Here is a 23,599-nt window from a genome sequence, read left to right on the forward strand (position 1 = left end):
GTATGTCTGTCTGTATGTTCGCGATAACCAGACCTCACCTGTGAATGAAGTTTTTCTTTGGGAATGTTTATGTGTATATTTTGTTAAGGTTTTGTTTAAATTGGTAGAAATATGACGATGTTTGCTAATGAAGTTAGCAAAATCACGCTGGCCAGGAGCTTAATCGGAAACGCTGCCTAATCTATTTGAGATATAACGACACAATGTATGGTGGAAAAAAGTCTACAAAAAAGTGTGCGATGGCTGTCTGTCTATATTTTAAGAATAATTAACCCATTATTAACTTCTAAAAAAACCGGACAAGTGCGAGTCGGACTCGCCCACCGAAGGTTCCGTACAAAATTTAATTTTAAATTTTAGTTGTTATAGCGGCAACAGAAATACATGTGTAAAAATTTCAACTGTCTAGCTATCACGGTTCATGAGATACAGCCTAGTGAGTGGTGACAGACAGGTGGATGGAAGTCTTAGTATTATTGGGCTTCCGATGTGAATACTTGTTACAGAATGTATTTTATTATGCTTGACTCTCCATGCGAAGCCGGGGCGGGTCGCTAGTTATTAATAAACACTTTAAATCAATTTGATAAAATTGCACCTTCTCAATAAATTCTAATTGTTTTTGCTCTAGGTACCTCTTACCATAGTAAAATGCTTTTTAGTGCGGCGCGGCTACAAAACAATGGAAAACATTTTCTTGTGCAGATGTTTTGACCTTATTACAACAACATAAAGCTTATAATTCGCGGTGACACTTGTGATAATAGTTTGGGAACCTACATGTTTTCGACGATGACAAACAAAAGGATATTGGAAACAATGGATGGATGGACCATTTAAGTTTATTACCTGAACGCTAGTGAGAAAGTGACCAAAGTGAATTATGAATGATTACCAATTTAAAGATCTATCTTAATGTATTTAGCAATATTATCGCAAGTTATCCAAGGTAGTATGGGTTTTTATGGTTCTTGGGTAAAATTCTGCTTTTCATTTGAGCATGATTACTCGATAATCCCGCTTTTGTGTACCTAACTTTTTTTGCGCCGTTGGCAGGTTTGTTGTTTTCGCAAAGCAGTAATACACCCGAGATAAAAATAACCAAGAAATAATTAAACTATTATTTTTAATTTTTATTGTATTCTGTCTGCACACCTATTATTAACGAAAAAATACTATACCATTATGTAATTATAAAAAATAACTATGATCGATATCAAATTTATGTAATTAGCTTAGAAGCAATCGGTTTTATTAAATGATATAAATAGTTTAAAATAAAAATTATATATACCTACTATTAAACATAGGAAGATGGCTCAGTACCTATGTTTTATCAATACGGTTAAAAACAATTTAAAAAAGTAATTGTGCGGTATTATGAAACCACGATGCAAGTGAAACTTTTTTCGGATTGTAGGCAAAAAAATTCGGAAATTAATTCGAATTACGGTATTAAAATAGCGGTTTTAATGTTAACTTAATAAATTGGGGCGATAGAATAAAAGTTTTACTTTTAAAAATCGTACGACAAACGAATTCATCTGAAGTCAACATAATAATAGTGGAAAGTGGACCTTGTTACCATTGTACATTGGCTCAAACTGGTTCGGAGTATTTGGACCCGTTCGGAACGGTCTTAAGTACCCGTGTAAACGGAGATACGTGTCTGAGATACGTTTCTTGGGAACGTTCCTTCGAAACGTTTTCGAATCCCGGCGGTTCCGTGTAAACCGGGTTCTTAGTACCGCCGGGCTTAAGAACACGGGTATACGTTTCGGCGTGTAACACGGATACCGGGAGCCCTATTACTAATGGGTCAAAGCCAGGACCCGGTCAAATTACATTATAAGAATGTCAAACACTGACATTAAGTATTATATTTATAACATTTTTTGCACCCATCAACCACCCATTATATCGCACAAACAATACTACACGCTGTTAACTATTTTCATCGTCTTCCTCTTCGTCATCATTAAATGACAGCAATTGACTTTGCTTTTTTTGATTGGAGTTCTTCTTGCTTGCCTCTTTTCCTTTTTTGTCATTTTCATCTTTCTTTGACTTGGATTTAAAAATAACCCGTTGACTAAGGTCCGCTTTAGTTTCTTCCGCTTCTTTCTCTAACCGTTTTCTCTCCACCTCTGCCTCCTCGGCAGTGAGGTCTCCCGGTTTCAAAACTACAACTTGCGGCTCTTCGCTTTCTGTATCATCCACGAAATCTTCCTCGGCATTCTCAAGCGGGTCGAATTTTCGATTTCTGTCATCGTATCCAGCTTGTCTCTTTATAACTTTGAGGAACTCTGGGTCCTCTGGTTTGATGTAATTCACATTCCTTTTTCTATTAGCCATAATGCTGACTGGCAGTTAATAACAACTATGTCTGGTACCTATAATGAGGTACATTTACATTCAAGTCGAATGATTTATACTTTTAGAACATAACACATTATTATTTTGACTGAAACTAAAATAAATCAATCCAGCAATGAAGATAACCTTGAACCAAGCTTCGCAAGCTTGATTTTTTTTCATTGAAACGTCAAAAATTTGGCACAGATAGTGAAAATGAGGAGTGACATTTTCGGAACAATGTGAGAATGTTCAGGGGTATAAAAATAAAAAATAAAACCAAGGGTGCGAAACTCCTCGCTTCGGGCAAACGGCTCCGGTTTGGCTCAGCCATGAATCTAGTATAACTGGATCGGGCATGAGGGTGTAAAGCCTGACACAAAAAAAGCGTGATATATGATCACGCGCCATGTTGCGGAATTTCACCGGAACTAATTTTTTCATACTATACTGAACTGTCTCTCCACTTTGAAAACCTTAAATAGCCGAAAGGGATAGTGCCATATATTAGAAAGGGATAACATGATTCGACCCTGAACCGCTGTCAAACTTCGCTTTTATAGGAAGTGTTTAGTGGCGAAGGGTACTTTATCATTTGTTATTAAGTAATATTGCCCTTTTGCGTTTCGATCGACGTTCTCTCCCATATATGTCTGCTGTGTACATTCTGTGTTATTTAAAAATTCCGTCCAACTTTTGCTTCGGCAAGCAGGAAAACCAGTAGGATTATCAATGGATTCGGAAAAGTACATGTGGGCTCTCGAATGACTACAGGTCTCTGGAACTTTACGAACAAACATTACCTAATAAAATCATTAAAAAAAATGTACATAGTAGTAGATAAAACTTAAAATAAATATGTTCAAAATAATGTTACCGAAGAGAAAAAACATACTGTCACACCCAGGTTGTGGTGATTCACCGCTGTTTGGGTAAAAATCAGCATGCCCACTGTTAGCTTTGACGCTCAGGGCTCCACTGCACGTGTGTATTACGTCTACAAACACCGCGTCTGATGAGTCCAGGATCGACGCGCTCGGTTTCTTTGGATCCTCGAAGAGAGGTCGTGCTGGATCAAGGCCTGAAGATATAAGATAATTAAGTTATGTGGGGCTAGTCAGTGTGAATGCCTCTATTCTCATGTGTTCGCTAATGTAAAAATCTGTTCTGTTAGTATTTTTTATTCTAAATTACCCACTCTTGAATAAATCATTTAAGGAGTTTTCGGAATTCATAATTACCGGTGACTCTTCCCACTGTCACATTAGTTTCGACGCAGCAACCCTCATCAAGTGTGCTCCGAGGCTATGTCCGATTAAATGCAATCTGTCGCCGGAAATATTGTACAGTTCGCAAAACGCATCTAAAAATTGTCCAACACGTGCCCCCACTTGCCCTGTGCTCTCCACTACAAACGGATAGATATAGTATTTCGCCGTATCACTCCAGTCCACAGTTATTACTGCCATATCTTTATTTTTCAAGTAAGCATCCTTGATGCTCATGACCCTGCCGCCTTCGGCAGATGATCTCCAACCGTGTGTTACCAATTTTACCGGTTTATTAGACAACAGTCTGGTCATGTTTGTACCCCTGGGTGGCTGTGCTAATTCGTTTAGATTCGTGTGAATGGATAATCCCCTGAGAACAATTCCAAAATAACAATACTATAAAAAGCGGAGGTATTAAATCTACAACAGAACACAAGGAAGCAAAATATATTTACACCGGGGGCAACAAAACTTAGGATTTAAATGGTCCCTGAAATTTCATTTGGTGAAAACCCACATTAACCACCCAATGATTTAATTTCTTCAGTTGCAAGGTCACTGTGAGGTTTCGAGGTATACGAACCTTATGTACAATCTGTATTGAATTTCCATATATTGCCCTGTACGCAACTGTCTCCGATCAGTCGCGGTCAAATTAACGAAATGAGGTATATATGCCATCTCCATCTGGGAAGTAAACCCACTCCGTTCCGTAGCCAGGGTAGGATTTGGAGCTGTGATTGGGTCCTCCATAGGTGTTTACTCCAACCATCCACATTTCATCTGCAGTAGGTACATTAACAGGATTAGATTTGAGTATCATCATTTCAGCCAAATGACGAACATTGCTGGACATACATTCCGCAACGATCGCTACAATACCATGTGGTAACATGCGTCGGCATATAAATATTAATATGAAGGTCTTCGGCTAACTAGGCCAGAACTGAATGTAAACTTGTGATGTGATATATGCATTATTATTATTATTTTTGCCTCGTAACTACTTAATGTACTTAAACACAGAAGGATATTACCTTCATCGATACGTTTTGCGTAGTAAACGCACGTCAACTGCAATATGGACAAAAGTTTTCAGTAATAATTCAACTGAAGTTTCCATTTTCAAAACACACACGTCTTAGCACAGCTACGCGTTATCTCGGTCGTAAATAAATAACAAGTTTAAATCATGGTTGATGAATTTAACAACACTATAAATTATAAACTACCTAATTGAGAACTACTATTTGTATGAAATTCTCGAAGTAATTATTTGTTAATAATTTTCGTAGTTGGTACTACGAGCGAGGTTATACCCACATAGCCTAGACTCGTATCCAGTTTCAATACGAGAAGGGGCAATTTCTTATGTGTCGGGCATCTTCGCTTGTAACTATATACAGTACATCCAATACGGTTCCAAGGACCACTTTATAGAAGACTGTAGGTTTTTAACCTAATAAAATGGACAACATTAAGCACTTTCTATTTAATAACATCTTAGATCAATACACAGAACAAACTAGGAAATTAATTACAGCATAGAAACATAATATATTACATTTAAAGTCCGTTCGGCGCAACGGGCGATAGATCGTCCCTACCACCGCGCCGCGTTCATCACTCGTGGGCAACACCCGAGCAATTTGTTATAATATAAGAAATAATTGTAAATATTTGTTAACAAGTAATACGTTTTATTGCTACCTACAGTGAACTGCAGAGGTATTTGACCCCCTGCGTACAAATTTACATGCAGAGGGAGTCAGATGTCGCGCGTCGCTGCAGCTGACTGTACATAGCAGATGTAATAATACTAACAATCATCATCAAGCTAACAGAAAATAAGAACCAACGAGGTCTGCGACACTATGGAAACCTCAATGAAAGCAAAAAATATACATACTCCTCAATGTGAATGGGTTAACTCCTCTAGGAACTAGAAGAGCCACGTGCAACTTACGAGCCGCGGCAGCTCACAACTACTCACAAGCTGCACGTGGCTCTTCTAGTTACTTCACCCCTGGGTGCCCCGGTATACTCTGAACAAGAAACTACTAAGCAGATGTATAATTAATGGTCTGAGCCATGATGAGCAGAGCGCCCGCAACAATTTTTGGCATCTATACTTTATAAGTACTTGATAGAATAATGTAAAAAAAATAAGGTGTATATAGTTAATCCATTTTCGGTACGGAAAAACGATCGATATTCGCATTGTTGCGGACACGTCATTGTCTAAATAGAAAAGTGACGTAACCCCGCAATGTTAATTTCCACTAATTTAAGTGGTATTATTCATCAAATTTAGGATTTTTATGCATGAAATATCAGCCTTTATGCATTCTTTATGAAAATAATATTATTGTTTTCAAACGTACAGTTTTGGCGCTTAGTAGCGATATTAAGAGATCCCATAGCGACACTGATGGTCCAGAAATCACAAGTAAAGCCACGTCACACGGCACCATTTTTTTTTTACTTTTGTTTCTGTTTATTATTTAATAGTAAATCAAAAATATTATGTTTTTTATATGTTTTCGTATAAATTTATAACACATTTATTTTATATTACTTTAATTTCATGTTTAACGAGTGTATTACAAAACGAAAATAACCATAGACAAAAGTAATGCGCCATGTAAGTACGCTTTTTCAAGCTTCATGAAAACAACGGACTATGAAGTGTGTATGGAAGTGCGTTAGACTGATTGCGCCGCAAATTACTTTCTAGGTAAGGTTTGTACGGTTATATTTTTATTAATTTTTTAATAAGTTTACGGGAAACTATTTTCATCCGCACCCAATACTGATATACACTTTTCAGAAGAATCAGAAGTAGTTTGTTGTATGACATACAGGGTGTGTGCTCCTTATTTTCTAATTTTACTGCAAAACAGTTTTTGCAAGATATCTAAGCCTAATGTTAAGTTTGGTTTATGTATTTCTTAGCAATATTGCCTTCGATAGTATATAAAAACACTTATATGACGTATCATTAAAGTATTGGTAGTGAAAAGAGGTTATAAGATTTTGTTCTCTAAAATTCTACTTTTATGTATTTCAGTGTGGCACGAGGTGAGGCATGAATGTGAATAAACCAGCCTGATTTGGTTATTAATAAGAGAAACGAAGACAAAACATTTTTTTTCGAGATCACAATGACAACTTTAGAGCAACAAGCTTCCAAACTTTTGGATTTTAACCAAAAGCTAGACATTACTTTACTGGACAATATCGTGGGATGCCTGTACTCAACCGTAGGAGAGCAGCAACGCATCGCTCAGGACATTCTGACCACACTTAAAGAACACCCCGATGCCTGGACTCGGGTTGATACAATTCTGGAGTTCTCACAGAATCAGGAAACAAAATACTATGCTTTACAAATATTAGAACAAGTGATACAGACGAGATGGAAAGTTCTCCCGAGAAATCAATGTGAAGGAATAAAAAAGTACATTGTGGGTCTCATTATAAAGAACTCATCCGATCCTGTCACTATGGAAAGCAACAAAGTATTTTTGAAAAAGCTTAATTTGATTCTGATTCAAGTTTTGAAAAGAGAATGGCCTCACAACTGGGAAACATTCATTAGTGATATTGTGGGTGCCTCGAAGACCAACGAAAGCCTTTGCCAAAACAACATGGTGATCCTCAAGCTCCTGAGTGAGGAAGTTTTTGTGTTCAGTACCGGCCAGCTCACTCAGACTAAAACCAAACATCTGAAAGATACCATGTGTTCGGAATTTAGCCAAATATTCCAGCTCTGTCAATTTGTACTTGAGAATTCACAAAATGCCCCACTTGTGGAAGCCACGCTTCACACTCTATTAAGATTTTTGAATTGGATCCCATTAGGCTATATTTTTGAGATGAAACTCATAAGCACACTAATATTTAAGTTCCTCAGTGTGCCGCTGTTCAGAAATGTGACCCTGAGTTGCTTGACTGAGATTGCAGGTGTTACTGTTAGCAATTACGAAGATCAGTTTGTTGCCCTGTTAGTGCAGACGATGGACCAGCTGGAGACTATGCTGCCACTCACCACTAACATCCGTGATGCATATGCTGCTGGACGTGATCAAGAACAAGTGTTCATCCAAAATCTTGCTCTGTTTCTTTGCACCTACTTGAAGGAGCATTGTCAACTTATTGAAAGACGAGGATTGACCAATACGTTGATGAATGCCTTGCGCTATCTTGTGTTGATTTCAGAAGTGGAAGAAGTAGAAATTTTCAAGATCTGTCTGGAATTTTGGAATTCCTTAGCTGCTGATTTGTACAAAATTGCCCCCTGCTCCCAATCATCAAATCTAGTTCTGGGCAAAAGTATGGGCAGGAAAGCTCTCTATGCTGATGTACTAAGCAGCGTGCGCTACATCATGATCTCGAGGATGGCCAAGCCTGAGGAGGTCCTAGTGGTTGAGAATGAAAATGGTGAAGTAGTGAGGGAGTTTATGAAGGATACAGATTCTATCAATTTGTATAAAAATATGAGAGAAACGCTAGTGTACCTTACTCATTTGGACTACCAAGATACAGAACGGATTATGACAGAGAAATTGCAAGCTCAAGTGCATGGCTCTGAGTGGTCTTGGAAGAATCTGAATACATTGTGTTGGGCCATTGGGTCCACATCTGGTGCAATGATGGAAGAGGACGAGAAGCGCTTTTTGGTAGTGGTGATTAAAGAATTATTGGGTTTGTGCGAACAGAAAAAGGGCAAAGACAATAAGGCTATAATTGCTAGCAACATCATGTATGTTGTGGGACAATACCCGCGCTTCCTCAGGGCTCACTGGAAGTTCCTGAAAACTGTTGTAAATAAACTTTTTGAATTCATGCACGAAACTCACGACGGCGTTCAGGATATGGCTTGTGATACGTTTATTAAAATTGCGTTGAAATGTCGTCGCCACTTTGTGACCACACAGGTTGGCGAAGCATGCCCATTTATTGAGGAGATTTTGAGCACAATCAGTTCCATTATCTGTGACTTGCAAACTCTTCAAGTTCACACTTTCTATGAGGCTGTTGGATACATGATTAGCGCACAAGTGGATCAAGTTGCCCAGGAGCAATTGATTGAAAAGTACATGTGTCTGCCCAACCAGGTGTGGGATGATATAATTTCCCAGGCGTCCCATAATGTGGATATTTTGAAAGACCCTGAGGCCGTCAAACAGTTGGTCAGCATCCTTAAAACAAACGTGCGCGCATGTCGCGCTCTCGGGCATCCATATGTGGTGCAGCTTGGCAGAATATATCTTGACATGCTGAACGTCTACAAAGTAATGTCAGAAAACATAAGTCAAGCAATTGCACTAAATGGAGTCGCCGTCACTAAGCAGCCTCTTATTAAAAACATGAGAATTATCAAAAAGGAAGCATTGAAGCTCATCTCCGGCTGGGTTTCACGCTCCACGGACAATACCATGGTACTGGAGAACTTCATTCCGCCCCTCCTAGACGCCGTTTTATTGGACTACCAGAGAACTGCAGTTCCCGATGCGAGAGAACCCGAAGTATTATCATGCATGGCAGCCATAGTGTATAAGCTGGGAGGCCACATCACATCAGAGGTGCCGAAGATATTTGATGCAGTTTTCGAATGCACCTTGGAGATGATAAACAAGGATTTCGAGGAGTACCCGGATCACCGGACAGAGTTCTTCTTGCTGCTACAGGCTGTGAACACGAACTGTTTCAAGGCATTCCTGAGTATACCGCCGGCACAGTTCAAGCTCGTGTTGGATTCTATAATTTGGGCATTCAAGCACACGATGCGTAACGTGGCCGACACGGGGCTGCAGATCCTGCACCGGCTGCTGCAGAACGTGGAGCAGCACCCGCAGGCGGCGCAGAGCTTCTACCAGACGTACCTGTGCGACATCCTGGAGCACGTGTTCAGCGTGGTGACGGACACGTCGCACGGCGCGGGGCTCACCATGCACGCTACCATCCTGGCGTACATCTTCTCGCTGGTGGAGGCGGGCCGCGTCACGGTGCCGCTCGGCCCCACTCCGGACAATGTCCTCTACATACAGGTGAGCACTCATTACAGCACGCCACTTAACTCAGTCAGACTGGCTGTGGGGTAGTGGTGCATTTGTGACGAGACGACCAGTCTGGCCTAGTGGGTAGTGACACTGCCTGTGAAGCCGATGGTCCTGGGTTCGAATCCCGGTAAGGGCATTTATTTGTGTGATGAGCACTGATATTTGTTCCTGAGTCATGGGTGTTTTCTATGTATTTAAGGATTTATATATTATATATATCGTTGTCTGAGTACCCATAACACAAGCCTCCTTGGGCTTACCGTGGGACTTTGTCAATCTGTGTAAGAATGTCCTATAATATTTATTTATTTATTATTTGTGCAGTGCTTTGTGTTTTAGTAAAAAGCAACTTCATTTTAGACTAAAATGTAGTTTTTTTTTTCATGTACTGTATCCTAACTTATTTATTCAAGAAATAGGGCCTGGGAGTGTAGTCTAAAACCCGTTTAAGATGATGTATCATCCAGAACAGATTGTTGACAATTACAGAATAGTCCTGGTGTTGTGGGATGCATTAGTTATGAATATTTCAACGACTGGCTACACACCACAAGGTTAATATATAGATATACCCTTAAATAGAGAAAAAACTGCATATACAGTCGAAGGCAAAAATGTCGATCCAGACAAATGGCCAAAAATATGTGAACACGACTTTATTGTCTAAGGTGTAAGAGCGTACACATATTTTTGAAACTTTGGGAATTTATATATATTTATGCCCTTGACTGTACATTGACTGATTAGAACTAATTTTGAAGGTCAATTAAGTTTGTAAATAATTTGTTAAAAACATTTTAGGAAAAATAACACTATGTTTATCCATGTATGAATAATGTATTATTATTTGTTTCCAGGACTATGTGGCGAACCTGTTGAAAACTGCATTTTCTCATTTGACGGACAATCAAATAAAGATCACTGTGCAAGGGCTGTTCAACCTGGACCAGGATATTCCAGCCTTCAAGGACCACTTGAGAGACTTCTTAGTTCAGATAAGAGTGAGTTTATTTATCACTATTATACACGATACAAAATACATACATATACACGACTGTACTGGTTACTGTGCAGCAAGATGTTATAACATGTTATAAGATCAACCCTTGAAATTGCAAAAAAAAACCAGACAAGTGCGAGTCAGACTCGCCCACCGAGGGTTCCGTACTTTTTAGTATTTGTTGTTATAGCGGCAACAGAATACATCATCTGTGAAAATTTCAACTGTCTAGCTATCACGGTTGATGAGATACAGCCTGGTGACAGACCCGTCTGTCTGTCACCAGGCTGTATCTCGTGATCTGTGATAGCTAGACAGCTGAAATTTTCACAGATGATGTATTTCGGTTGCCGCTATAACAACAAATACTAAAAACAGAATAAAATAGAGATTTAAGTGGGGCTCCCATACAACAAACGTGATTTTTGACCGAAGTTAAGCAACGTCAGGCGGGGTCAGTACTTGGATGGGTGACCGTTTTTATAGATAATGGTACGGAACCCTTCGTGTGCGAGTCCTTCTCGCACTTGGCCGGTTTTTTAGGGTTCCGTACCCAAAGGGTAAAAACAGGACTCTATTACTAAGACTCCGCTGTCCGTCTGTCCGTCCGTCTGTCCGTCTGTCTGTTACCAGGCTGTATCTCATGAACCGTGATAGCTAGAGAATTGAAATTTTCACAGATGATGTATTTCTGTTGCCGCTATAATAACAAATACTAAAAAAGAACGTAACCCTCGGTGCGCAAGTCCGACTCGCACTTGGCCGGTTTTTTTAGAACGTTATAGGAATTTACCTCTACATATATCTGCGATCTGAGAAGTCTTAGTAATAGGGTCCCGTTTTTATCCTTCGGGTACGGAACCCTAAAAAGCGCTACGACTTTTTATAAAATCCGTTTTCTGAAGCTACTGCGTCTTAACTCCATTCCAGCCAATAGGAAACCAGCTTGATCCTAAAAGGGATTATTAAAACATTCTGCTGAAAGGGACTGAGAAAGGTATATGTTATTTCCCCTTCGCTCTTAGCAGCTAAATGAGAGCGCTGGTGGCCTAGCGGTAAGAGCGCGCGACTTTCAATCTGGAGGTCGGGGGTTCAAATCCCGTCTCGTACTAATGAGTTTTTCGGAACTTATGTAATATGAAATATCATATTTACCAATCGCTTTTCGGTGAAGGAAAACATCGTGAGGAAACCGGACCGGTTGGAAGGTCAGATGGCAGTCGCTTTCGTAAAAACTAGTGCCTACGCCAATTCTTGGGATTAGTTGCCAAGAGGACCCTAGGCTCCCATGAGTCGTGGCAAAAAGCCGGGATAACTAGAGGAAGATGATGATAAATGATGATGCTCTTAGCAGAATTGATAGTTGTAATAACCTTTTAACGCTTGTATGGTCTGATTGCAGGAATACACGGGCGAGGACGACAGCGACCTGTACCTGGAGGAGCGGCTGTTCTCGCTGCGGCAGGCGCAGGAGGAGAAGCGGCGCGTGCAGCTTTCCGTGCCCGGCATGCTCAACCCGCACGAGCTGCCCGAGGAGATGCAGGACTAGGCCCGAGGTGACCACCACCGCCACTCGCACGAGCTGCCCGAGGAGATGCAGGACTAGGCCTGAGGTGACTGCCACGGCCACCGCCGCCACCGCCGCGGGGGCGAGAAGCGAGTAACGATGCCCGAGTTTTTACATGGCCGTGTTTGAACAAGCAAAACGTTTGTAAACGGTTTCTTTCGTAAAAAACCCCTCGTTCTTTTTGGTGTATTCCCATCAATATAGCAAAGAACTGTCAAAATCGACATTTGTATAAAAACAAAGGAAGAAACCGAGGCGGGACGAGATGGGAATAGTTTCATTCCCATCTGTCTCCGCCGAACACAAATGGGAAGGAGCCATTCCCATCTGTAGCCGGCGGGAACAAATGGGAATGAATCCTTGCCATTTGTGACCGCCTCGGTTTCTTCCTGTCTTTGATACAAATGTTGATTTTGTTAGCTGCTGTATTGAACAGTTAAAATCCCTGACCGGGGCAGGCACAAGTGGGAATACACCTTTTTTTAACAAGTCAAACCAAGCTGGCTCTGCATCGCATTTGCATTGAAAAAGTGTAGCTGTCAGAATTCATGTCAAATTTCTATGAAAATATGACGTTTTTTTTAAGACACACACTTTGTTTTGTTCATGTTCATGCAGTTAGCTAAAATTGACTCTAGTTGGGTAATAACGTATCACAGACACATCTGAAAATCACACCTAAATAGTTCGGCCTTTATTATTTTCTACGATCACGCAAATACTGAATACTAAAACATGTAAACCTTTTCTGTTGTCATCTTATGCACGTATTCTAGCAAATAAAGAATAGTAGATTGTACAACAAGGGCACAAAACGATTCACATTTATACGAGGCAATTTATTGGTCCGAGCGGCAGCGAGGACTAATATAGCCGAGGATAAAAATAGGCGTTTGTGCCTGAGTTATACACACTGCTTTTCACTTCGATTGTGAGTAAAATAAAACAATGGCAAACAAATAAAATACATTTAATTAAATTTTAATGTGAAATTTGAACAATTAGAAGATTACGTACTTTTGTAGCCAAATATTGAGCATCGGGAGCGGTGTTTAAGAATGTATCCACATGGTTTGCCGTGAGAACCTTTGATTTTTTGGTTTTGTGCCCATTAAAAAGTCTTTTCAAAAAACATGTAAGTTTCACATAGGGTTATTCACGTCGTTTTTCACCTGCAACGTACTCTTAAGCATAGAGTACACACTCCATAATGTAGGCGGCTTCAATTTCTTGGACAATTCGTCGAAATATGTTAAGAAACACACCTTCCGAGAAAGTAACGACTAGTTTTTCGGCTCTCCAACTCATGAAATTTTCGTATACAGTAAGATATTTTTGTTTGGATTTCTGCGGCAATAACTGCTCGATAACATTTTTCGCTTTCCTTTCCATTATTAGGCGAAACTGTAATTTCCTCCTCACTCGACGACATTATTAACAATAACAATCGTAAAACAGCAACAAATTGCAAAGCCGCAACAAGAGCTTCCCGCCAATATTCTTTTTTTTTTTCTTTTTTTTTTTAATTTTTAACACGTGATATTTACCTTAAGCCGCGAACGCGAGTGTAGTGTCGATTTCGCTGATTAGCGAACTGTCCACACTCGCGTTCGTGGCTTCGCGCCGCAATTCGTGTGGAGGGCGCTTTAAGTCTTTATTCATACTGCCAAATTATAACTACATTTTGTAGTTTATTTCTATAATAACTATGCTGTATTGTAAGATTTTAATGATTTAGTAATATATAAAACACGGATTATTAAAAAAACGGGCCAAATTAAGTGGAATAACAATATTATCCGAATATGTTTTATTGTGTACTATGGCAGTGATTTGATTGTCTTAGTCTTTAAAAAAATATTACTTTGTGCACTAGAGCATAAAAGTAGCATTTTGTGTAGCATACATCTAGCACAAAGGAGAACTTTACGAGCATGAGAAGTGAAAATTCTATTCTATTCTATTCTAAAGTCAAATTTAAATATAACTGGATAGATTACAGAGAATTTTTTTAGTTCTATTTGACATATTTCCTTGACCATAGACAATAATTTGAGCCAATCTTGAGTTTTGAATTTCGGATGTGTTTGAGAAGGCCTTTAATGTATGCATATTTTTTGTTCGCACGGGAATTTCGTCTACACGTACGTTTTAGAAGTTGGCCGATCGCTACTCGCTTTATCGTCGCTGATCAAGTGATCAGACAGCTGCCCTCTCTTTTTGTAACTTTCAGATACTAAAATGACATCGCGTTGTTTATTTATGACCTTAAATTGGGAGATACAACGAATTAACTGCGGAACTTGAGGTAACTTTGTAAAATTTACTTAACTTATTCGTTTTAGGGGGATAATTGTAGGTATAATTGGTGATATAAAGTTCTTTAAGTTAAAGTAACTTAGTTGACCGTTATTGCATTAAGAGCCCATCAACGTGTTCACTAGCGCCACTGCTAAATAATTGTGATTATTTAAAATTAACGATAGATATTCAAAAAAGGGGGCCGCTACGTACTGTATTTTGTATTTAGGTACCTTTTGAATACATTATAAAAGTTTTTATGTTGCTGGATTCGTCGATCTATGCGTCTAAAGTTAAAACGGCCGTTTTTGTCTTGAGTTCATAGATCGAATAAGGATAGATCCTTTTTTGAATATCTTTCGTTAATTTTAAAATAATCAAAATTATTTAGCAGTGGCGCTAGTGAGCACGTTGATGGACTCTTAAGGTTAAGAATGGTGAGTTAACTATGTCAACAATCTGTACATTTTTTATTTCTTATTTTTTTATGTCATTGTACCTACTACTTTGCTAAGTTTGCCGCCTTGTGGGTTTCTTTCAACTGTCATTTTAGTATCTGGAAAATATTAACTGAGACAAGAAAATTATTTGACCGAGGAATCGAATATTCTCGATAACTCTCGAGTCTCTTAAGGCTGCCCATTAGGATAAACTCCTATCTACGCCGAAGACTAGTAACAGTTCACTAAAATACGCTACAACCACTTGACACTACGAATTATGTTTTCGCAGAAAACGGTCTACAACGGCCAAGTCAATATTAACCCTTTTCCAGGCCGCACCAATCTGCAAGGTTTTCCCAAAAACTCTTGTCAGTAGAAAAAGGCGCGAAATTCAAATATTCTATGGGACGATATCCCTTCGCGCCTACATTCTTTGAATTTGCCGCCTTTTTCGACAAGATTTGATTGACCAACTATATATTCCAATTAATCCACCTTAGAAGATTCATTGAAAGTGTAATCTAATTTGAACCTTAAATCAGGATCTTAAAGTTGAAATTCTATTGGTGGCGATATGGTCAATAAATCGTACTATGCCTGGAAAAGGATTAAGAACTGTTGGCACGACAGAAAATCGATAAAGATTATTTTTTTAACCCACTTGAACAGTTCATGTAGCTTGAATTGAAACCTCAAAATAAACGGAAAGAAAATATCGTTTTTAAACCAAATTCAAAATTAATTGTATAGAAAGCCAGATCAGTGTGATTTCGTATTAGTTTAAGGGCGCTGTGACGTAATATAATATAGATCAGGATTTTATACGGCTTATATAATAGTATTTTTATATATTTGGACACAATGTTAACAACGCGTTGTTATAGCAACCCAACTGTGATTTTCTAAGGCATTGTTTACCAATTGTGTGCGATCCACAACAAATTACGCATATTCCGGAGACGGCGGAGACATAGACCTAGTATTATATAGATGAGCTATTCGGGTGCGCCTGTGAGGGACAACATACGCAATGCGACAAAATTAAAAACACGTTTTAACATTCCTGACAACATTAGGTCGGGTTATTTGTTACCCACCATAAACCACACTAAATTTACGGTGGGGAATATAAAAAAAAGTAAGACTGTGACAAAGACAAACAATAATAGCGCTTTCTCTGCTACTCCTACTGAAAGTTCCATAAGTGCATCTCGTTAGGTCATCTGGCCCCCTGCCCATTTCATCTCTATATTATTGGACCTCTATGTCCGGAGAAGATATAGTTGGTCAAACCAGGGACCGGACAACCCTTTCCGCCCTTTAAACCCTTTCAATGGGCGACACTTAAACACGGCTAACACATTGAAAGACTTTCCCTTTTGAACTGCAAGCCCATGCATACCCTTACCTTTGTCTAACCCTTACCGAAAAGCTAACCAAAAATAAGGCTAGCTCTTAATAAGGGTTACCCTTATCTTTAAGCGCTTTTTATAAAGGTTTCCCTTTGCGTGAAAGAGACAGGATTAGTATATATCTACGGTAGTGTATGAAAAGGAAAGAAAATACGTGCCTAGTCAAAGAACGCCGCCGTCGCCGTCGACGATCGCTCGGATTCGAAGTAATGTGTGCTTTATGAACAAGGTAGACTACTTAAATTAGCACGCTTATATGCTAAAAGGGAAGCCCTTTATAAGGCTAACCCTTATAAGCAATATGCAAGGTGTTAGTGAGCGGATGATAAGGGTTTTGTAAGGGTATTTGGGCTACCGATTACTTAAATGTGGTAGCTTTATATAAGGGTTTTTAAAAGCAAAACAAAAGGTTTCGTCTGGCAAAGGGTATGGTGAGTTAAGGCATATGCAATATCCTTATAAAACCCCGATAAGGGATAGCGGGCCGGTCCCTGGGTCAAACCAAATTGTCAGTAAATAAGAACAAAAAAAACTATACTCATCCTTTTCTTTTACTACGGTGTGCTCTGGCCTTTAATGGGGCGGCGAATATTTAAAATACGCCTCTGGAATGGGGTTGGCCGGTCGAAGTATTTAGCAGATGGCGCCAGCATAGCTTGCCCTGTCAATCCCTAGAATTGTGTCAAATTTTTTTTTAATGGAATTTTATGCCCCAGATGCCAGCCCTTTAAGCCAAATCTCATAGAAAAAGGGGCTAGCTATGATGGCGCCATCTATGCAATCCTTTGACAGTTGCCAACCCCATTAACAACCCAACGTAACACGAATAGGCTCATTCTGCTTCGACGTTTTGGTTTAAAAGCTAATTAGTCCATTTCCTACCACTGACTCCTCCCTCCCTCCTTCACTGACTCACCGCCAATGATATAATATTACGTAATGAATATCTTCTTTCTGTAAATGTGGCTTTTTGGATACAAGTTGTCCTGATGGGCCATATTAATGCCAACATTAATATGGCCCATCAGGTCAACTTGTATATTTGACACAGACCAAGGTTAATCGCATGGAAAGCATTGCCTTAGAGAAAACCAGAGAAGACAGCTTGTAGTTAGTGGTTCACGAGTTAGCGGGAGTCACGTGCATTGTAGTTGGCGAGCCTAGTTTACGCTTTTCAACTATTATTTGTAGCATTTAATACTTATTAAGGATCAAGTAATTTCAATAGAGTTAGCCCCAATAACTACTATTATACTATTTGCTCGTTTAGTGTGCGTTTTAGTTCATAAAATAAGTGCACAGTAAAGCGGTCTCGCGGGATTTCTTGTTTTGTACGAGATCCGAACCGAGATGTCGCTCGTGTCGTCTAGTTTGATACTGAGCTAAAATAATAAATAACATAGTATGTACTTATGTTATTTTGCCAAAATAACCTCTTAAGCTAAGCTGATAGGGGTGACTTCTTCGTGTCATGTGTATCACAATTCACAACATGTGATAAAGACAGTAACAGCATGCCACTTGGATGGAAAGTCACTTGTATAAGCCCAGCTACAATATTTCGAATGTAAATGAGAAACGATTTAATATGAACATAACTGAATAACCTGCCAATTTCATGATTCACGTTTGATTTAATTTTAAAGTACTTTGATGTTATATTTGTAAGTTTTAAAATTGTATAATAACGATAGGGCTCGGCTCTGTAGCGAGGCAGCAAGACTAGTGGTTAAGATATCACATTTAAGTGGACTGTTATCATAGTTTTACGTGGATGCAAATCTTGTGCCTATAAAATATTACCTTATTCTGCCAGATTGTACAGAGACCGTATGGAACATGTAAGGTGATGAATGCTAGGAAGGTTGGATCACAAACCACTCCGATAAGGGCATATTTTGCCGGCACAAGTCGTAGGTGGGCCTTATTTAAGCAAGCATTAAATCATGCATCAATTTACATTGCTAGATGAGATAGAATATTTCTATGTTTTTAAGTAATCTTCAAATGTAATGAAATCTCTGTGATGGAACCAGTGTCGGATGTTCAACATGTGCGCTACTAAAGCTGAGTATTATTCGTAGATTCTAGGTAAAACTTTATGAAGTGAATTGCTGTTAGTAACATTTTTTATGTTTTGTTTAATGTTGTCTCAACTAATTTCATGATGGTTTGGGAATCTGAACACTCAGGGTAGTATCCAAACGCATTTTGGGCCCGATTAACTGTCAGTCTTTCATTTTGTGTTTGAAATAAACAAATAAATATTAAGTGATGTGTCTCTTTTAATTGGGTTTCCTACTCCATAGCCTATACTTTGAGCAAGGAAATAAATAAAGTGGTGTGCAAGGAAATAGTTTTTTTATGTCAAATATCTCATTTAAGAGCCTATCAACGTGCTCACTAGCGCCACTGCTAAATAGTTGTGATTATTTATATTTAACGATAGATATTTAAAAAAGGGGGCCGCTACGTATTTTTTATTCAAGTACCTTTTGAATACATCAAACTAATTTTTATGTTGCTGGATTCGTCGATCTAAAACAAAAACGGCCGTTTTAACTTTGGACGCATAGATTGACAAATCCAGCAACGTAAAAACTATTATAATGTATCCAAAAGGTACTTAAATACAAAATACAGTACGTAGCGGCCCCCTTTTTTAAATATCTATCGTTAAATTTAAATAATCACAATTATTTAGCAGTGGCGCTAGTGAGCACGTTGATGGGCTCTTAAGATACATTTTTTTATCGCTGACTGTACATTTCTTTAAATTTTATGTCATTTCTTATATAATCTGTGGTCATGTACAACGCAGCGAACGATTCTAACAAACCCAAGTTCAATGAGGTTTCGTTGTTTTATTTCCTAGTTCCTACGGCCATTTTCTGGTTTTCGGTCTCTATCATCAGATCAGGTCGATGTCATCAAAATATGGGGCATTTTCTATGAAAAGGGATCAGCATCGACAATAAGGTCCGTTTTTATAGAAAATACCACATATGGTACTGGTTGCTCTCATATTTTGGAGGACCATGCTCTTAAGGGGTTATTAAATTTATTCGTCGCCGGACACTGCTAGAAAAAAAAGTTAGACCAATAAAAGTCTGCAACGATTTTGATAGCATACGCAGTGCAAGTGTTATTTTATACGTCATAATTTTATAGAAGTTTGACGTTTAAAATAACACTTGCACTGTGTGTGCTATCGAAATCGTTGCACTTTTCTTTGTCTGACAAATAACATCTATAGCTGGTCAAGCAAATCTTGTCAGTAGAAAAGGCGGCAAATGTAAAAAATGTAGGCGCGAAGGGATATCGTGCCATAGAAAATTTGAATTTCGCGCCTTTTCTACTGACAAGATTTGCTTGACCAACTATACCTTTATCTGTATCGCTCAGCACAGTGTCCTGAAAAAGGTTGCGATCTAATAATCCCTACCTATATATACATCCATACTAATATTATAAATGCGAAAGTCTGTCTGTCTGTCTGTGTGTTACCTCTTGACGCTTAAACCGCTGAACCGATTTAGTTGAACTTTGGCGTAGAGATAGTTTGAGTCTCGGGGAAGGACATAGGATAGTTTTTATCCCGAAAATAATCCCTTAAGAGGGTGGAATTGAGATAATAAATGAGTTGCTTAATATTTGTGTGCATATTATGCTCAAATTGAATGATTGCTATAAGACTTTCTCCAGGCGCTATTCTTACTCTAGCTGGGGTTACTAAGTCCACGCAGACGAAGTCGCGGGCAAAAGCTAGTTTATGATAAAGATGAGTGATTTATCGCAGTTTAAGGACTAAATACTACTACTACTAGCCTATCTATCTACTGACAAAGTTAGTTTAGATGTTTAAATAATAATTAAAAAATAAGCTGTTTTTGTTTGATGACTTAGGCCCCAAACGCACGAGAGCTTAAAAAGCGTTGCGTTTATGACGCACCCATAAGTAAGAGCGAGATAGAGATATCGCTTTCGCGCTCTTACTTATGGGTGCGTTACAAACGCAACGCTATTTAAGCTCTCGTGCGAATGGCGAACGCGAGTGTGCCGTGAATACTAATTCCTTTAAGGTTAGGCTAAAATGCGCTTCGCTATCCGGAATTCCGTCGCGTGTGTAGTGAACTTATGTGGTCATTTGACATTGGCCACTTAATACGCCTGTCATTTTTATCTGTGGCATCATTTTATATTGTCTATGGTAAGTCAATATTCATTTTTTCGATTTTATTTCTATTTTTATGTCATGGCAATGGCGTAAAATCAGTCCTTTCAATTCAATCATTGATCTCAGTGTTAAATTCTGAAATAACCTCATTTATTGATGATTTAACATTTACCAAAACAAACGGCACTTTAAAGAGGAAGAGATGGCTAACACAGAAGAAACGAGCAACGATTCCGCAGAAGATAGATTGGTGCCTAGTGAGAGCAATGATGCTGGGTTATCACCTGATAACGTCGATGTAAGTTCTCATTCTACTTATCATACTTTGACTATATATTTTACGGAATAAAGCAAGAATAAACCACACTAATAACGATGTCTTCTTAGATTTGAAAAAGTATGTTGACTAAAGTTAAATATAAATCATTACCACTGCAAATACTATGCCAAGGTTCGAAGTTTTTATTGTAGGTAATGGTCACGGTCAATCTTTTTTAACCTGTACTACAAAATATTTCAGATTAATGCTCAAATTGATGAACAACGTGCAAGAATGCAGCCAACCAAAATGGAATCGTTTTTTGCTATAACTAAATCCTTGATACTAAGGGCTTTGGTTGTGTATTTCATCACCTCAATGTTCCGTCAGCCGGCTGCTCCTAAACCAGAAGTGAATTCTCCAACAGGGGCCCCGAGGATTCCCTCCATCAATATGTTTTCTAATGGGACAGAATTAGATATGTTTTGTTACTTATCTGAAAAGGAGTTTTTTGGAAAATTTGAAGATGCAAAGTTAATTTGGAAGCATGAGGGTATTACCTATGGAGATTGGTATGCAGGACCAAACAAGGATTCAACCTACACATTTTCTAGTACAATTGAACCTTCACATTCCTTAAAAAATAATGGCTCAATTTATCTTCATGTGTTTATAGTTCAAGCAGGAAAGTCACCTGACCCCATAGACACAGAAAACTATGCCGGGGACTTCGTCACCTATGGCAAAAAGATGGTTAACAAGTACAAGAAGCTACGTTACATGAAAACACATAACTTACTGACTGGCCAGACTGAAAAGTCAGAGGAGGAACAAATAAAAGCGGAGACTTTAAAAGAAGAAATAGTATCTCATTGGCATCCCAATTTGACTGTCAATTTGGTGACGGATCAGACCAATTGGATGCAAGGGAGCGTACCACCACCTCTAGACGAGTTCATATACTTTGTGCCTGATGGCAAGTACTACAAGCCAGCTGTGTTCCTAAATGACTACTGGAATATGATGAGAGATTATGTGCCAATTAATTCATCTACAACTACTCTTGAGTTGCAGTTAACTTACCAGCCATTGAGTTTGTTCAAATGGCAGTTGTACACAGCACAAGCTATGAGAGACAAGCTTAGCATGTTCTCAGCTCTTGGGGCCGAGGAGCAAGATGAGGAGCAGGACACCGTTAAGGAGCTGCTCCTGGACACCTCCCCATATCTTCTGGCACTTACCATATCAGTCTCTATACTGCACTCAATATTTGAACTCTTGGCGTTCAAAAACGATATTCAGTTCTGGAACAACAGGCAATCACTTGAAGGCCTCTCTGTAAGATCAGTATTTTTCAATGTTTTCCAGTCAACTGTTGTACTATTATATGTTTTGGACAATGAGACTAATGTTATGGTTAGAATATCATGCTTCATAGGGTTACTGATTGAAATATGGAAAATTAACAAGGTGATGGATGTGAAAATTAACAGAGAAAGCAGAATACTTGGTATTCCAACATTGAATTTCACAGACAAGGGATCCTATGTACAATCAAGCACTAGGGAGTATGATACCCTGGCATTCCGTTATCTCAGCTGGGCATGCTTCCCACTGCTTATTGGTTATGGAGTTTATTCCCTACTTTACCAAGAGCACAAGGGATGGTATTCTTTCGTTCTTAATATGATGTATGGATACCTCTTGACTTTCGGATTCATCATGATGACGCCGCAGTTGTTTATCAACTACAAACTCAAGTCAGTTGCCCACCTCCCATGGCGAATGATGACATACAAGTTCTTGAACACATTTATTGATGATATGTTTGCATTTGTGATTAAAATGCCAACTATGTATCGTATAGGCTGTTTCCGTGATGGTACGTATAAAATACCATTATTGAAAATATAATATATGTTTAAGTTTATGATTTCATTATAATAGGATTATTAATTAGTATTTAATTTGTAAATAGTAGGTAGTGATATCCATTAATTATTCTCAAGTACAAAGCCTGCACCAGCAAACGTCTCTTTTTGGCCCAGTGATTGACTGGTAGAGAATGCCTTAAGGTATAAATTAAGTCCACCATTTGTATTATTACAATTGATTGACTGTTTGATCATGTTTGTTTCAGATATTGTATTCTTTATATTCTTATACCAACGTTGGATCTACAAGGTGGACCACAAGCGGGTGAATGAGTTTGGCTTCTCCGGTGAGATGGAGCTGCAGCAGAGCCAGGAGAAGAATGGCACTCTGGCCATAACTGAAGGCGAGCCCGCTGACAAGAAAAATGACTAAGGCTTTTTGCCTGAAATATAATATTGTTGTTATCAGAACTTTTCTGTCCTTAATCTAATAATAGAAATCGGGCAAACATATTTATTATAATCTAGTTAATATGATTTATCTTACATGATGCTGGTGTAAGCTAGGGAAAGTAAAAATTTCTGCTAGGAATTCCGTTGAACATTCTAGCATAATTCTTTACAGCTTGTGTTATGTACACAGCATTAAATACTCTGTAGCAGTCAAATAGTTTGGTACACCATACTAAATATATGGTGTACTGAACTATTTGACTACTTTGGTTGCTAAGTATTTGACGCTGAGTGTACATGGGTATGTTCATGCCATTGCTGTTTTTATTTACATAATAATATGTATGAAGTGCGTCTTGTGGATGAGTGAACCTTATGTCTTGGTTTAATTAAATTTGCATATGAATTAAAGTATTATACAA

The 23,599-nt window shown here is 38.7% G+C and overlaps 3 protein-coding genes and 1 pseudogene across 4 annotated transcripts; 2 read left to right on the plus strand and 2 right to left on the minus strand.

Moving 5' to 3' along the window:
- Positions 1–1,909: 1,909 nt before the first annotated feature.
- Positions 1,910–2,536, minus strand: LOC134744523 (uncharacterized protein KIAA1143 homolog). The gene has a single exon (XM_063678329.1). The coding sequence runs from the start codon at positions 2,353–2,355 to the stop codon at positions 1,945–1,947; it is 411 nt and encodes a 136-aa protein (XP_063534399.1). The 5' UTR covers positions 2,356–2,536; the 3' UTR covers positions 1,910–1,944.
- Positions 2,537–2,912: 376 nt separating this feature from the next.
- LOC134741660 (phospholipase A1-like) lies at positions 2,913–4,411 on the minus strand (annotated as a pseudogene).
- A 1,819-nt stretch (positions 4,412–6,230) lies between these two features.
- LOC134744574 (exportin-1) lies at positions 6,231–12,430 on the plus strand. Of its 2 annotated transcripts, none has more exons than XM_063678425.1 (4): positions 6,231–6,363; positions 6,697–9,679; positions 10,549–10,692; positions 12,094–12,430. In XM_063678425.1, the coding sequence occupies exons 2-4, from the start codon at positions 6,791–6,793 to the stop codon at positions 12,238–12,240; spliced, it is 3,180 nt and encodes a 1,059-aa protein (XP_063534495.1). In that variant the 5' UTR covers positions 6,231–6,363; positions 6,697–6,790; the 3' UTR covers positions 12,241–12,430. The 2 variants fall into 2 exon arrangements, with proteins under 2 accessions (XP_063534495.1, XP_063534505.1); XM_063678435.1 differs by having other exon boundaries at positions 6,312–6,368.
- Positions 12,431–20,675: 8,245 nt separating this feature from the next.
- LOC134744586 (putative lipid scramblase CLPTM1) lies at positions 20,676–23,599 on the plus strand. Its single transcript, XM_063678447.1, has 3 exons — positions 20,676–20,889; positions 21,112–22,732; positions 22,991–23,599. Exons 1-3 carry the CDS (start codon positions 20,794–20,796, stop codon positions 23,155–23,157), a joined length of 1,884 nt encoding a protein of 627 aa, XP_063534517.1. The 5' UTR covers positions 20,676–20,793; the 3' UTR covers positions 23,158–23,599.

Source organism: Cydia strobilella, chromosome 1 (genome assembly GCF_947568885.1).
Source record: "Cydia strobilella chromosome 1, ilCydStro3.1, whole genome shotgun sequence".
In the NCBI taxonomy this organism is placed as follows: domain Eukaryota; kingdom Metazoa; phylum Arthropoda; class Insecta; order Lepidoptera; family Tortricidae; genus Cydia; species Cydia strobilella.